The sequence below is a fragment of the Vulpes lagopus genome, chromosome 14 (genome assembly GCF_018345385.1).
Source record: "Vulpes lagopus strain Blue_001 chromosome 14, ASM1834538v1, whole genome shotgun sequence".
Lineage (NCBI taxonomy): Eukaryota > Metazoa > Chordata > Mammalia > Carnivora > Canidae > Vulpes > Vulpes lagopus.
The window spans coordinates 20,942,551-20,956,237 of record NC_054837.1 but is presented as its reverse complement, the minus strand read 5'-3'; the positions used below and the strand labels follow the sequence as shown (position 1 = coordinate 20,956,237).

Sequence of the window (13,687 nt, the reverse complement as noted above, 5' to 3'; positions counted from 1 at the left end):
CCTGAGCCACGCCCACACCCCAATCTTTAGTAGAAAAAATCCCACCTGAAGCTCTTCAGGCTTCTTGTTTTCTTTTGGTAGAAAGAGGACAAAAGAAAATCAAGCTTCCTGGTTTTGGTGTAGGCTTTTCCTGAGCACCTACTGTGTGCCACACCCTGTGCTAAGCAATTCATGTGCTCTGACTCATTAAATCATCATAACAGCTCCACAAGCTGGGAAACAGAATGACCCTCACTGTTCAGACAAGAACATGGAAACAGGCTGGGGGCCTGGCCTGGGCTAGGGAGCCACAAAGCCGGGACTCTGAGCCAGGTCAGTCTGATGTCCTAAGCCCCACCCTGTATCCTACTGACCTAGTATTCTGCAGAGCCTAGAAGGCACAGAAGGAAGTCTTCACTTAGGGGTTGAGGCTGCCATAAGGCCTTTGATGCAAAGGGAGCAATTTTGAGAAAGCCTGTAGTTGACACTGTCAGCTGCTGTATCTGTCCCACTCTTCGACCTGGTGTTCAGTCACCCCTCCTTCCAGGTGGCTTTCCAAGCCTCTTTGGCACCCAATACTGATATGAGAGGTGTAGAGATCAGGCCTGAGTTCGAAAACCGAGCAGGACAGATAAAAAACGGTACAGTTGGCTCAAAACATGTCCCTGGCCCCAAAGGTTGACGGTGACTGACCAAACAATTAAAAACATCAGGGCTTTTTTGTACAGCCAATCCAACTCTCCACTCAGCCTCTGTCTAGATATTTCAAATGAAGATTTTCAGCAGATACAGCCCTAGCCACCTCTCTGAAGAAGTGAGATCCAGAAACAGAATGGAGAGTCAATTCCTTCCCACTCCGATGAGCAGAAAAAGTATTCAGTCTTCATCATCTCAGCATAATTAGAGCTAGGAAAAGGGAACCTACTTAAAATGGGCACATTTGATAGAGAATATTACTTGGAGAACATATTTTGATTGATTGGGGCTTTATCTCAGAAAATAAAAGTAGAAATCAGGAAAGTAAATTTATCCTCGTTATTTTTAAAACCTAAATTACAATTGGAATTACATGCTGATTCTAAGAATGAGCCAAGGATGAATCACATACTGATTTATCTTGCTCTAATTTTTGCAACAAAATTGTATGCTAATATGCTCGATGACATATTTTTCGTCCATGTTGGACTTCTGCATTAAAGTCAAAGTCATTTCTTCAAAAATGTTTGAGAGTGTTGCTGATTTTCCCAGAGGCCTATCTTAACCCTTGATGTTTAAATCCTTCTCTTCGAAAAGGGCCAAATTTGTTGATTTTTTTCCCCTTTGGTTATTGGTTTAATTGCCAGAATCACTTTTGTCAATGCCCATAATTAAAAGCAAATGAAAAGCAAAGATACCTACTGGGGGAGGAGTGACTCTAGAGCAAGCTTGAAGGCCAAATCTGGACAGATAACCTATTTTTATAAATAAAATTTTATTGGAAGATAGCCATGCCCATCTATATGCACTATCAATAGCTGCTCTCACACAATAATAGTTGAATAATTGAGACAGGCCATATGGCCCACAAGGCCAAAAATATTTACTATCTGGGCCTTTACAGAAAACGTTTGCCAATTCCTACACTATCGTGAAGCAGAAAAGTAAGTAGAGATAATTTGATAAGTGATCAGTTCATTGTGAAGATTTTCATGTGATTCTCTGGTTTCCCTGTGCAACTCAAACTGTAAAGATTCCAGATAACATGCCCAGAAAGCCAGAACCCCCTGGTGCTCCATGTACAGTGGAAAAATTGGAGATAACTCAGATTTCAACATCTTGAAATAAAGGTTTATATTCCTCTCTAGTCATGTGGCTTTAAGATATGGAAGACAAAAAAATAAATAAATTCTAAGTAGGAGAATTACATTAAACCTATTTTTAATGGAAGAGAAATTATAAAATATGTCCACAGGGGCCCATCATAAAGCAAGTAAGAAAATACTCAATGCCCAGGGGAAGAAGGATGGCTCCAGGAAGACCATTTGGAATGTCAGCTTAGATTAATGGAATGAAAGAAAATACCTATCATTCTAGGCCAAATGGGCAATCTCTCATCTCTGTATCCATTAATGACCAATAATCTACCATGCCAATTTTATGGGATTTTTTTTTTTCAAAGAGTTATAATTCCTGCTCTGCTAAACAGACCAGGGCAGTAAGGCCTGAGGTGAATCACACTCAGCCAAGCTGGCCTTCTACATTCTGACCTGCCAAAGCAGTCTGCATAACAAGACCATTTTAAAGCCAAGAGACAGGCAAAGACTGCTGATATTCCGACATGCCTGGCAACAGCATGAAAGCAACAGCATTGTTTCTGCCTCTCGTTCACAGGAACCAGCCACTTTCAACCACAGCATAAGTAACTTCTTACAGAGACACTATATAGTCTCAAAAGGAAGTTGCCTGCCATCTAATTAGTAAGGCAGTAGAGGAAAAAAAAAATCTAATGACAGTACTTTGATTTGTTCTTGGCATGACTTGGAAACTACTTCAGAAAATCTGGACATTTTCAGGAGAGAACTATAGCCCTTTGAGCATTTAATCTTGAGGCAAGGTCAAGCCAAAAGTTTTTCTCAAACCTACACATCAACCTGGATCTGGCTCATAGACCTCTGTGTCAAGACCAGGTCCATCCCACTTCCATGTACTGCTGGTAGGATTACAAATGGATATAGCCTTTAGGGAGGAATACTCAGCAACATCTATCAAAATTAAAAATGGACATCTGATGTCACTCATCAATTTTTCTTCTGGGAATTTATCCTACAGATAGGTTCCTAATCATGCAAAATGCCATAAGCACAAAGTCTTTTAATTTCCTATAGCAACAGTCCCAAACATCCACTGATAAAGGAGCAGTGGATTTAAAGGACCTTTAAATAGATTAAGGTCACATGAAGGAATGCTATGTAGGCATAAAAAATAAAAATGAAGAAATACTTCTGATACTGACATGAAGCAAGCTCCAAGATACATTAAGGTACAGAAGAATGTGCAGTGTGCTATCACCGGTCTTAAAAAGGGGGAAAGCACTTCCAGAATGGCACAGTAGGGACCACCAAAAACCTGTTCCTCCATAAAAGTAGCAAGTACACTGGCAACAACTGTCAAAATCAACTTTTCAGAGCTACGGAAATTAACCAAAGACTCACAACAACTCAAACAGCAAGAGCATTCATGTAAGAAAAATAGCTGAATCTCAGTAAGAACAATAAGCTTTGTGACACATTAATATGAACTATTCCCAACCCTTTTCTCCCAAGATCTGCAGGGGTTTTGAAACCAACATCCCTGTAACCACAGTAGCCACTGGAGGGAGATCAGGATTGAAGCTCTCCAAAAAGCCCCAGCCCAGTCCCAAAAAATAGTCCTTCTCTCCCCTGTCCCCTGGGTATCATTCTCAGGACTTTTTATCTGACCTGGCTCAGGGTTTGCTCATGAGAAAGCCCTATTCCCAGATGTTTATCAAAAACAATCAGCAGCAAGTGTTTAACCTGGCAAATACCTGAGGCAGTGATACCAGCTGGGGAAGAGGCTAGCTAAAACACTCAAAAGGAAATCTGGGAATAAGAGGTCTATGAGGCATTCTGAAATAGTTCCAGATATTTGTCAGAACCTAGAAAGCCATGCACAGAGGCAAGGCTCTGCAAATGCCCAGGAAAAATCTGAGAAGGCCTCAGTATCTCAACTCTGGCTAACTTTGAGCATTGTGAGCCCACACACACACACACACACACACACACACACACACACACACACGGAAGCCCTCAGCAAAGGGTGAGAGACTTCCTGGTTTGGTGCATTAAAGGAAATCTCTGCCCAATCATTAGCTGATGACTAACCTAACCAAGCAGAAACTTGAATGGCTACACATAACATAGAATATAGACTTTACAAGATTTAATCCAGGAGACTCAATAAACAGCAACAACAAACACAAGGGAGGGGAGGGACCTGAATTCCAGAGTTGCCACATTATATTATTTGAAATGTTCAGTCTCCAACAAAAAATCAGAAGACATGCAAAGAAAGAGGAAAGCATAGCATGGCCCCTATAGAAGGCCTTATTTCTTCTGGGAAATCTTCCCTGGCCCCCACGTGCAGGCTGAGAACCCTCCCCCGGGTTCCCAAGGTGTCTAACACTACCCCAGTGAGAGCCCCCATCCTTCTAGGCTGTGCTATAATTGCCTGATTGCTCATGTCTCTCTCCCACTGGGCTCTATCAGGGAGGGATGCATCTGGGACTGCATCAGCACTATACCTCCCACAGCAAGCCCAACTAGCATGGCACAATATCTGCTAAAGCAAGGAATGCATAATTCATGATCCATTCTGGTGCCACTGAAAATACCCAACAGAGAAAGACTAGACATTTCCTTCTACCTTTTCCAAGGGGGCATTTAAAAACTCCCCAGATACTTGTAAAGGACTGAATCATTTTAATGCTATATCTCAAAGAATTGAGTGCCTGGAGCTTGAAGACTGGGAAACCTTTGATCAGTTTAGCAAAACTTCCTTCTATGTTACAGAAAAGCACTCTGCCTCCTGCAGTGAAGAAGAGAAGTATGGTACCTGCGGGAGGTGGAGGGGCCCCGGTGGTGGTCAGTGCCGGACTCCTTCACGAGGTTTCCTTTGCAGCAAATGACCCTTAATTTATCCTGGTATGAGGACGCCAGGTAAATTGCTCCTGAGGATATTGCAGGGCCCAAGTAGCGTGGGTTTGGGATTTCCAAATATGCTCGGGCAGGAGTCCTGTGGAGTTCCAGATCAGAGTTTACCTCTGGTGCGAGGTAGGATGGGAGGAAAACAGACACTTGGCCCCAACACCCAACCCCAACAGCTGAGCTTTTCAAAGCCTGAAGGGGCAATGCTTACCCCAGAGAGGAGCGTGCCTGGATCTCAATTACTTCAAGTGAGTTGAAGTGGGTCACAAAGAGATAGGGTTCTCTGTAGGCTGCATGGTCACCATGGAAGAGGAGCATGGAACAAGGAAGGGTTAAAAGAGAAAATCAAACCCAGGCTGTGATGTAACCTTGGACAAAGGAATCCCACCTAAAAGAATTTATCCCACACACACATCCATGTGCAGACGTAATGAGGCATGTTCAAGTTTACTCACTGCCATGTTGTCAGAGCAGAAGATGGGAACCAAAGCAAGGGTACATTATAGGTTAAATAAATTATGGTATATCTGTGCAATTCTGCACAGCTGTAAAAATGCATGAAGCTCTCTATATACTGATACATAAGGTGTGCGGTTTTACTTAGTGTGTAAAACAAGATTTAGAGTAATGTGTGGTGTGGCACCACGCTGATTTTTAATAAAGTGTTTGTGGTGGGGGGATAAGACTATATTTTCTTATGCATCTGTATTTTCACAAAACACTGGAAGGATAAGAAACAGAAGTTGTTCTCCCCCACTTGGGGGAATGGGGATGGAGAATTGGAGAGACCGGTTATATGGATGAGACTTTTCATTGGATACCTTTTTAAACTGTTTAATTCTGTACATTTTCAAAAAAAATTAAAGACTGGGTTCCTAGATAATTAAATATTTCTAGTTTTAATACTAGGTGTCTATATCACAGTGTCAATGAAACTTTAGGATATGATGGGAGTTTTTCTGTCTTAAAAGGTAAAGGAGATTATCACTATTATCCCTTGTGGTAAACCAGGACTTTGGTATTAGACTGTGTGTCTGTCATGCCTCCTGTTACTCAGACCCTGGTGGAGCCTCCTTGCCATGAATCTAGGCTGACCCCATGGCTGCTTGAACCAGTAGGATGTGGTGGAAGTAAGAAGGCCTGCCGACTTCCACTTTTGCACTCTTGGAAGAAGCCCACGTGAAGAGGAACTGAAACCTCTAGCCACCAGCCCCAGCTGAGTTCTCACAAATTCTACCGATTGGCCGCCATTTTGCGAGGCCATTTTGGACTTTGTAGTTAATCCCACTGCCCCCATGGTACCACATGAAGCAGAACTGTCCAGTCAAACCTCAGCATCTTGGGCAATAATAAATTGTTGTTGTCTTGTGCATAACAAGTTTTAGAACATGTTATGCAGCAAATGATTAACTAAATAGCCTTGACGGGTATTTTAGCCATAACAGTGTTTCAGAACATTCACATCAATATGTGTGTACATATTTGTATATATGTGTGGGTTTATGTATATGGGTATTTATGCTTTGACCCAGCAGCTCTGCTTTTAGGGCTTATGAGCAGCGGATACTACTTGACAAGTGTGCAAAGCTTAATGTAAGATATTCATCACAGCAATGATTACACTTACAAAAAGAATGAGCATGACCTATGTGCTCTGCCTAATTAGAACTAGTTTAATTGACAGGTGTTCAGCTATGCCATGGGATACTCTGCAGCCTTTGAAATGATTTAAATACAAGGAGTGCTCTCCTTTCTTATCATGAGAGCCTAACAAATACTTCACAAGGCTGGTGGGTTTGGCTTATGCAGTTTTTCATCAAGCATCGGAATCTTTGCCCTGAACACTCTTCAGGTGACTGTGATCTGTGGCACTTGGTGTCTAACGTAATCCACATAGATTCCAAGCATAGTGCTTAAACAATAAAGGATTCCACCTGCAATGCCTTCCCAGGACTCCAGCTGCTGGCAGAATAGAGCCCTCCATACTTCGCATCACTTACCAAAGGCCAAAGGTAAGCGACTCCACTTGAGATCGTCTGTGCGGCTACGTCTTCCGTAAGAGTCCACGAACACCCCAAATTCTGCAAGGAGTTGGAGCCCAGGGGCAGCAGCAAAGTCAGAGGGAGCAGTATCAATGACACACACTTTGACAGAAGAATAAGGGATTGAACCCAGGGGACCACCAGCCAGATTCAGCTGAACCTTTAAACCTGAGGACCTTTGCTGACCCACATCTCTGAGAGATGTGTTAAAGGAAAGGAGAGACAGGGAAGAAGGAGCAAAGGAAGAAGGAAGAGAGAGGAGACAGGGAGGAAGGGAAGAAATAGAGACACAGACACAGGGAAGAAGAAGAGACTGGAGGACCCAGAGATTGGGCAGGGGTTGGGGGAGCAGGAGGAGGAATAAAAAGAATGAAGAGAAACATCAAAAGAAAGTGCAAGAAAGAAGGAAAGGAAAGGAGAGAGGAGAGGGAGAGAAAGAAGAGGGCAGAGAAAGAAGGAAGCGGCTGCTCTCAGGAGAGACTAGGAGAGAGCAGGCCCCAGTGAGAGCCCCGGTGGAGGTCCGGGGCTCCCGGTGCCTGCAAGCCCTCAGAGCAGTGGCAGGCGGTAGGCCCCGACTCACCGTGGAAGCAGAGCAGGTATTCCTCCCGCTGCCCTGCACTGTTCACCTGCACGATCGAGACAGGGAAACTGTTGGAAGAAGAGGCAAACACAGCAGGCGCCAAGGAATGGTCATTCTTATCCAGGAATTCTGTAAAGGCGGGTGAGAAGTGGGGTGTCAGGGATTGGCTCGAGTTGGCAGCCAGACCAGAGCAGAGTTTGGCCAGGGGGGCCAGGGGGTTGGGTAGGGGGACACTTGAGGCCTACCCTCAAGCGTGTACTGCTTCATGTCAATTTCGTAGAATTTATTGGTTCCAATGAGGATACTGTAATTGGTGAAGTGAATGCAGCTGCAGGGCTCTGAAGTCTCTATCTCCTGAGACAGAGGGTAGAAGAAAACAATGTGAGTTAACACAGGGCAGCACCCTCTCTGCTGCTATTCTGTTTCCACCTCAGGCATCTAACCAAGCCTTGGAGATGGTCGCCTCTGGACCTGTTCACGTTCTTGGCCACAGAAAACACACTCAATCCTTTCGCATCCCCCCATGAGGACCAATAATCCCTTTGCTACCTCTGGGTGCTTTGCAACCCCAGACTAATAAGGTCAGATGGCAGCCAAAAAAAAAAAAAGTCAGAGACACCATTTCAATGAGAAGTTTGCAGTCAAAGGCAGATCTTTAAAAATACAAATTCTTATCTGAGGAAAAAGACTGGAAAACACAGGGCTTATTAGAGGGAGTGGTTTTACTTTCTTCTTTTTGTGAGCTGTTTCTAACATGCATCTATATTACTTATATAATTACTCTCATCATCATTGTTGTAATCTCTATTAGTGACCAGCTTTCTAATTTCTTCTTGTTTTCAGGCCAATCCTAGTATTTTCAAAAACCTAGGCATGCTTATTCAAATGGTGGCCAAGAGTAATAAAGAAGCAATGATTTCTGAGAATTTTCCTAGAGCTAACAGTTGAAATCTAATCCACACTATCACCACTGAATATTTACTGATCACCTGCTAAGTATGAGGAAACTTTTAGCATGACACAGCAAAAGCAGGAAAAAAATCAAACTTCAGTTTTGGTTTCAACTTTGTAACAGGATCTCAGCCGGTCTCAATTGTCTTACCTTAAAATTGGGGATTACCACCCCTGAATTTAAGAACTGTTGTGAAAAGTGTTGGTAAAGTAGCCACTCAGTGTCTGGTACCATCTCAATAAAATAAAACAAACAGCCCACGCAGGATGAAACTGTTTCCCTAACACATAATGACCCTTACATACCCCTTATTTCACTTCTGAGACGAATCATGAAGGCACCGGAAATGAATTAGGCTTACAACAGGGGGAGCTTTCTTAGTCTAGGGACAACAGCCAGCCTCTAGGAGCGAGGCAAACGATCTAATGCACACCCTGTCCACACTGCAGTCACCATCACCACCACTCTGCTCCAAGGAGAATCAGCTCCCTCATTACACACAGGAACACAGCTAGCACTGGCTTTTCCAAAAGTTATTAATAGAAACATCTAGGATCTGACAAAGATTCTGATAAGTGTCGCTAGGGATGGCTGGCTTCTCAGAGAGAGCTCTGTCCTTTTTTACACTAATTTAAAGGAAGTGTCTCCTCCATCAGCCTGCTTCCCTTCTCCTTTAACAAAGGGCTGAATTCCCTGGGCTGGCTGGAGAGGCAGCTCACCAATAGGAGAAAGAAATCAAGAGGGCAAACTACAGCTAATCAGGACTCTGGCACTTCCTCCAGGAAGGAAGGGTGTGTCTGCCCGTCTGTCTCTCTGGAGGTCACCCTGGCACACACTGTTCCCTGAGAGGGCACACTTCCCACGCCAGGTGGTGGGGACGGCAGGATGCATGAGGCCCAGGACTTACTTTCCGAATGCAGTACTTGCTGAGGTTTTCGTTGTAGCGGAGAATGACAACTTTGCTGGGCATGGCTGCACAAATGCAAAGCCCATTCTCAATCTGAAAGGCAACCAGGGAAACAGAAAGAAAGAAAAAGAGGGTCACTAGTGTGTATACTGGCTCCATAGCAAAACTGGGAACACAAAACCAATTTAGAGCAGGGTCTCTCCACCTTAGCACTACTGACACTAGCCCAGATAATTCTCTGTGGCAGGAGGCTGGTCTGTGCATTGTAGGATGTTTAGCAGCAACCCTATGCTCTACCCTCTAGATGCCAATGGCACTGCCACCAGCTGTGATGACCAAAAATGTCTCCAGACACTGCCCAGTGTCCCCATGGGATAGAACTGCCCCTAAATAAGAATCACTGACTTAACAAAAACCTCGCAAAGACCTCTGGAAATCACCTGACACCACACACATTTGGTATATGTGCACCTTCTGTAGAGACAGGGTCTTTGGACGATCTTACCCCGAGGGAGGAGGAAGGCAGGAGACATTACCCCAAGAATTTAGGGGTTGTGGTTCAAAGAGAAAAGCTCTTGGCTAAGATTTGTGTATGTAGAGTTCTTTTTCTAGAATACTCGAATCACTATAATTTCACCTCCCAGTACCAGGTCTTTGTCATTTCATCAAGGGCGAAAATATGCTTCTCAAATCAGTGCTGACAAGGTCAGTGGTTGGCAGGGTGGGTGGGGTAAGGTGGGATAGAGAAGAAGAGTTACACAGGATATGGAAAGTTTTAGTAATGTTCTAGTTCTTGGGGTGGGTAGTGAGTCTGGGAATGTTTCTGTAATCATGTGTTAGGATTTTATAATGTGCCTAGTTTTTCGTATTTCCAACATTGTATAATGCCCATTTCTAAGTAACTTATCATTCAAGGAAATCATAAGAAATTTTAAAATCTGTGGAATGATAAAAATTTACAGGATGTGATTAAATTGTAGTTAGAGGGAAAATGTATAGCCTTAAAATGCTTATCTTCAGAAAAATGAAAATGAAAATTAATTAGCTAAACAAGAGATTAGAAAGAAAACAATGGAAGAAAGCCAGAGAAAGGAAGGAAAAACAAAGATTAAGCAAAATGAAAAACTTAATGATAAGTAAGATAACTATCATAGCAAGAAACAGCCCAAAGCTGCTCCCTTGTAAAGATGAGTAAAATCAGTATAACACTGATGAAAGTAAGACAAATAAGAGATCCAGCATGGGTAATATTAGAGATAAAAACATGCAGCAGCTAAAAGAGAATATACAACAAAGAACAAAAAGCAAGAAAAAAGGAGAGAGAAAAAAAAAAAAAAAGGAAATGTTCTCTTCAAAAAGAAGAATTGAGGGACACCTGGGTAGCTCAGTGGTTGAATGTCTGCCTTTAGCTCAGGGCCTGATCCTGGGATCTGGGATCTAGTCCCACATCAGGCTCCCCATAGGGAGCCTGCTTCTCCCTCTCCCTGTATTTCTGCCTCTCTGTGTATGTCTCTCATGAATAAATAAAAAAAAAAAACTTTAAAAAAAAAAAGAATTGATAAAACTGAAAAGGTACAGCATTCCTTGCTGGATCCTTATCTGGAAATCCTGGGTCCCTATCTGGAAATCTGCAATGTCCTTCATCAGTCCCTGAAGATTCACCTCCTCTGAGAAACCTTTGCAAATCCATACCTTTCCAGGCCAGTATCCTCTTCCTTTATACTCTGTCCTCTTTTTATTGTTGCCACAGTTAATCCCAACCGTTGTGTAAGTGACTAAGAAAAGAATCCCAGCAGCCCCATGGCCAGAGTATTTCAGAAACCAAAAGCCCTCAAGAACAGTGGCCAAGGCCACGGTCAAGGCCCCCTCAGGAGGTTCCTGCGGCCCACAGCAGCCCTCCCTGCACTGGTCCTCCATCCCTCAGTGTGGATCTCCTGTGAAGGCTTGGTCAAGTCCACAGGATGCACTAGGTAAACCCTGACCAAGTGACTAAATGGCAAATACCCAGTGAGCAGTCTTCTGAGAAGGGAAAGGCAGTGGTTTGGGAGAACTCCAGTAGCCTCAGGGAGTCTACAGATGCTTGATTCAGATTTCATTAGTTATATATGTTCATGTGCACGCATTCATAAATACTCTAAAGGTTTCCTTAAAGCAGGCAAGCAAATGTATTTACTTGCCAAAATCAGTATGCTATTAGTTATAAAGTCAGGACTTTATATTATATAAATTTCATAAATCAGAATTTGTAAATTTTTAGTAATATAACTTTTTTCCTAGTTTGGTTCCATGTTAGATTAAAAAAAAAAAAGACTAGGGGCTTTTGTGGGGCTCAGTTAAGCATGCGTCTCTTGATCTCAACTCAGGTCTTGGTCTCAGGGGTCATGAGTTCAAGCCCCATGTTGGGCTCCATGCTGGGTGTGGATCCTACTTCAAAAAAAAAAAGACTCCATCATATACACTCACATGCACACTCACACATACACACTTTTTTTAAGTGTGTATGATCATCCTTTCAGTTTTGCTAATTTTATTCTCATTTTACTCTCTGATGTTTCCTCTAGACTGAAAGCCCATGCAAATTTCATGGCTACACAAATTATTTCCTGTGCCTAAGGGAAGCAACAGAAATTTAACCCAAAGGACATCCAAATTTCAAGGTTAAATCAATAAGCCCTGTTGAAGGAGGGCAGAGCTGATTTCAAGAACATTCCACCTGCTGAGGCCCTGAGGAGACCTTACCTTGCCAGCAGCAAACAAGTGGCAGCCCTTCACGGCTTCGAAAATGTTGGGTGAGATGTCAGGCTGGGCAGGAAGGTGAGCCTGTGCTAGGGACTGCTTAACTTTCTTCACGTCAATGAGACACAGAGCCCGCTCTTCTCCTGAGGAGAAAGGAAGAGCCTCATGGTCAGTGTGAGGCAGAGAAGCAAAGGTGCAGGATGGCAATCCTATTTCTCTTCACAAACAGCCATGCAAGGCCATGCAGACGAACAGTTTTCCATAGATTCCTATGTGCACAGTTCAGGTCCAAGTTTTAGAACTACAGTGAAAAACATATGGCTTCTTGGTCAAGATTCCAGAATGAAAAGAAAAAAAAAAAATCCTGCAGACATAAAACCAGAGAACATGAACTGGTCTTTAAAACATGTTCCCCACCAAAGTAAAGATGAGGACGGGTTAAGAACACCAAGGACACATTTATAAAACAACAGGCTTGAACTATTCCAACAGGTCAATGTCATGGAGGACAAAAGAAAGGCTGAGGATCCATTTCATATTACAGGAGACTAATGGAACAGGATCACGAATCGGGGAGGAATCCTAGAAAGGACATTAGGGAGCCACAGGTAAAATCTGACTATAGGCAGTGTATCAGACTAGTGCATTACAGCAAGTATTAAGAATTCAAAAGCTGTGCCATGTGAAACTGGTGTGATACTCCAATGGCGGATCCATGCCATTACAGGTTCATCCAAACACACAGAATGGACGACACCACGGGTGAACTTTAATGGAAACCATGGCCCCTGGGTGATGATGCGTCACTGCAGGTTCATCAGTCCTGTCAAATGTCCCCCTCTGGCGGGGGTATTGACAGTGGGGACAAGGGACATACGGGAACTCTCTGCCCTTTCCATTTGATTTTGCTGTGAACCTAAAACTACTCTAAAGATTAAACTGAAGAAAGAAGGGAGGGAGGTGGGGATGGAGAGGAAAGAAAGAAAGGAAGAACAGGAAAGGAGGCAAGCAAAGCAGAAAGAAAAAAAGAGGCAAAGAGAGGGATAGTTAAAGAGACAATGAAAGGCCAGTTCCTGACTATTATTTCAGCCCCCAGCTCCATCCAGCCACACATGAAACAAGACCTGGCTGTGGATATTTTTGAACACTGAGCCAACAAATTACTGTTTTCTCTTAAAAAAAAAAAAAAAAAAAGACAGCCTATAAAGAGAGAAAACATTTCTTTGCCATGGTTGTGTAAGAGAACGCTCTTGTTGTCAGGTAATATGCTAAAGAATTTGGGGTCATAAAAGTCCCTGCAAGGGACTCTCAGATGGTCCAAAACTTAATGTGTGTGCATATGCGTTTGTATAGGAAGAGAGTAAAAATATGGCAAGATGTTAACCAGTGGTGAACAGACAAAGGGTCTCCGAGAGGTCACAGAAATAAGAGGCAATGTGCTAACAGCAAGCAAGCTCTCAGGCCACAGCCCGCAGTGGCGCTGACGTCACCAGGACATTGGCATCAAAGGGTCTGATGTTAATGAGACTCTGGGGCTCACGACTCTTCACTTGGCATGACGGTGAAGTGTTCTTTGGGGGTCAGACTGTGCTATGCAGACCACCAGGGAATGGATGTGTGCAGAGAGCGCTGTCAGCTTGGGCAGCGACAGGAACCCAAGGGAAAGAGTTGCTTTGGCTCCCGTCTGTCACCAGGAGGGCCTGCCTTTCTGTTTCACAAGCATGACACTCGACTCTCAAATCATCTCCCTTGACAGTGAAAAGAGAGCACCACATCCTTGGTCTACCA

The 13,687-nt window shown here is 43.4% G+C and overlaps 1 protein-coding gene across 5 annotated transcripts in view; it reads right to left on the bottom strand.

The window, feature by feature from the left end:
• CIT (citron rho-interacting serine/threonine kinase) overlaps positions 1-13,687 on the bottom strand; it is a 168,275-nt gene that overhangs the window by 3,809 nt on the left and 150,779 nt on the right. For all 5 annotated transcript variants that reach the window (XM_041729458.1, XM_041729460.1, XM_041729459.1 and 2 more), the window contains 7 exons: positions 11,903-12,042; positions 9,164-9,256; positions 7,550-7,658; positions 7,305-7,433; positions 6,683-6,763; positions 4,894-4,972; positions 4,591-4,770 (listed from right to left, as the gene is read on the bottom strand). In XM_041729458.1, coding sequence (XP_041585392.1) covers positions 4,591-4,770; positions 4,894-4,972; positions 6,683-6,763; positions 7,305-7,433; positions 7,550-7,658; positions 9,164-9,256; positions 11,903-12,042 — 811 coding nt within the window. The remainder of the gene's footprint in view (positions 1-4,590; positions 4,771-4,893; positions 4,973-6,682; positions 6,764-7,304; positions 7,434-7,549; positions 7,659-9,163; positions 9,257-11,902; positions 12,043-13,687) is intronic.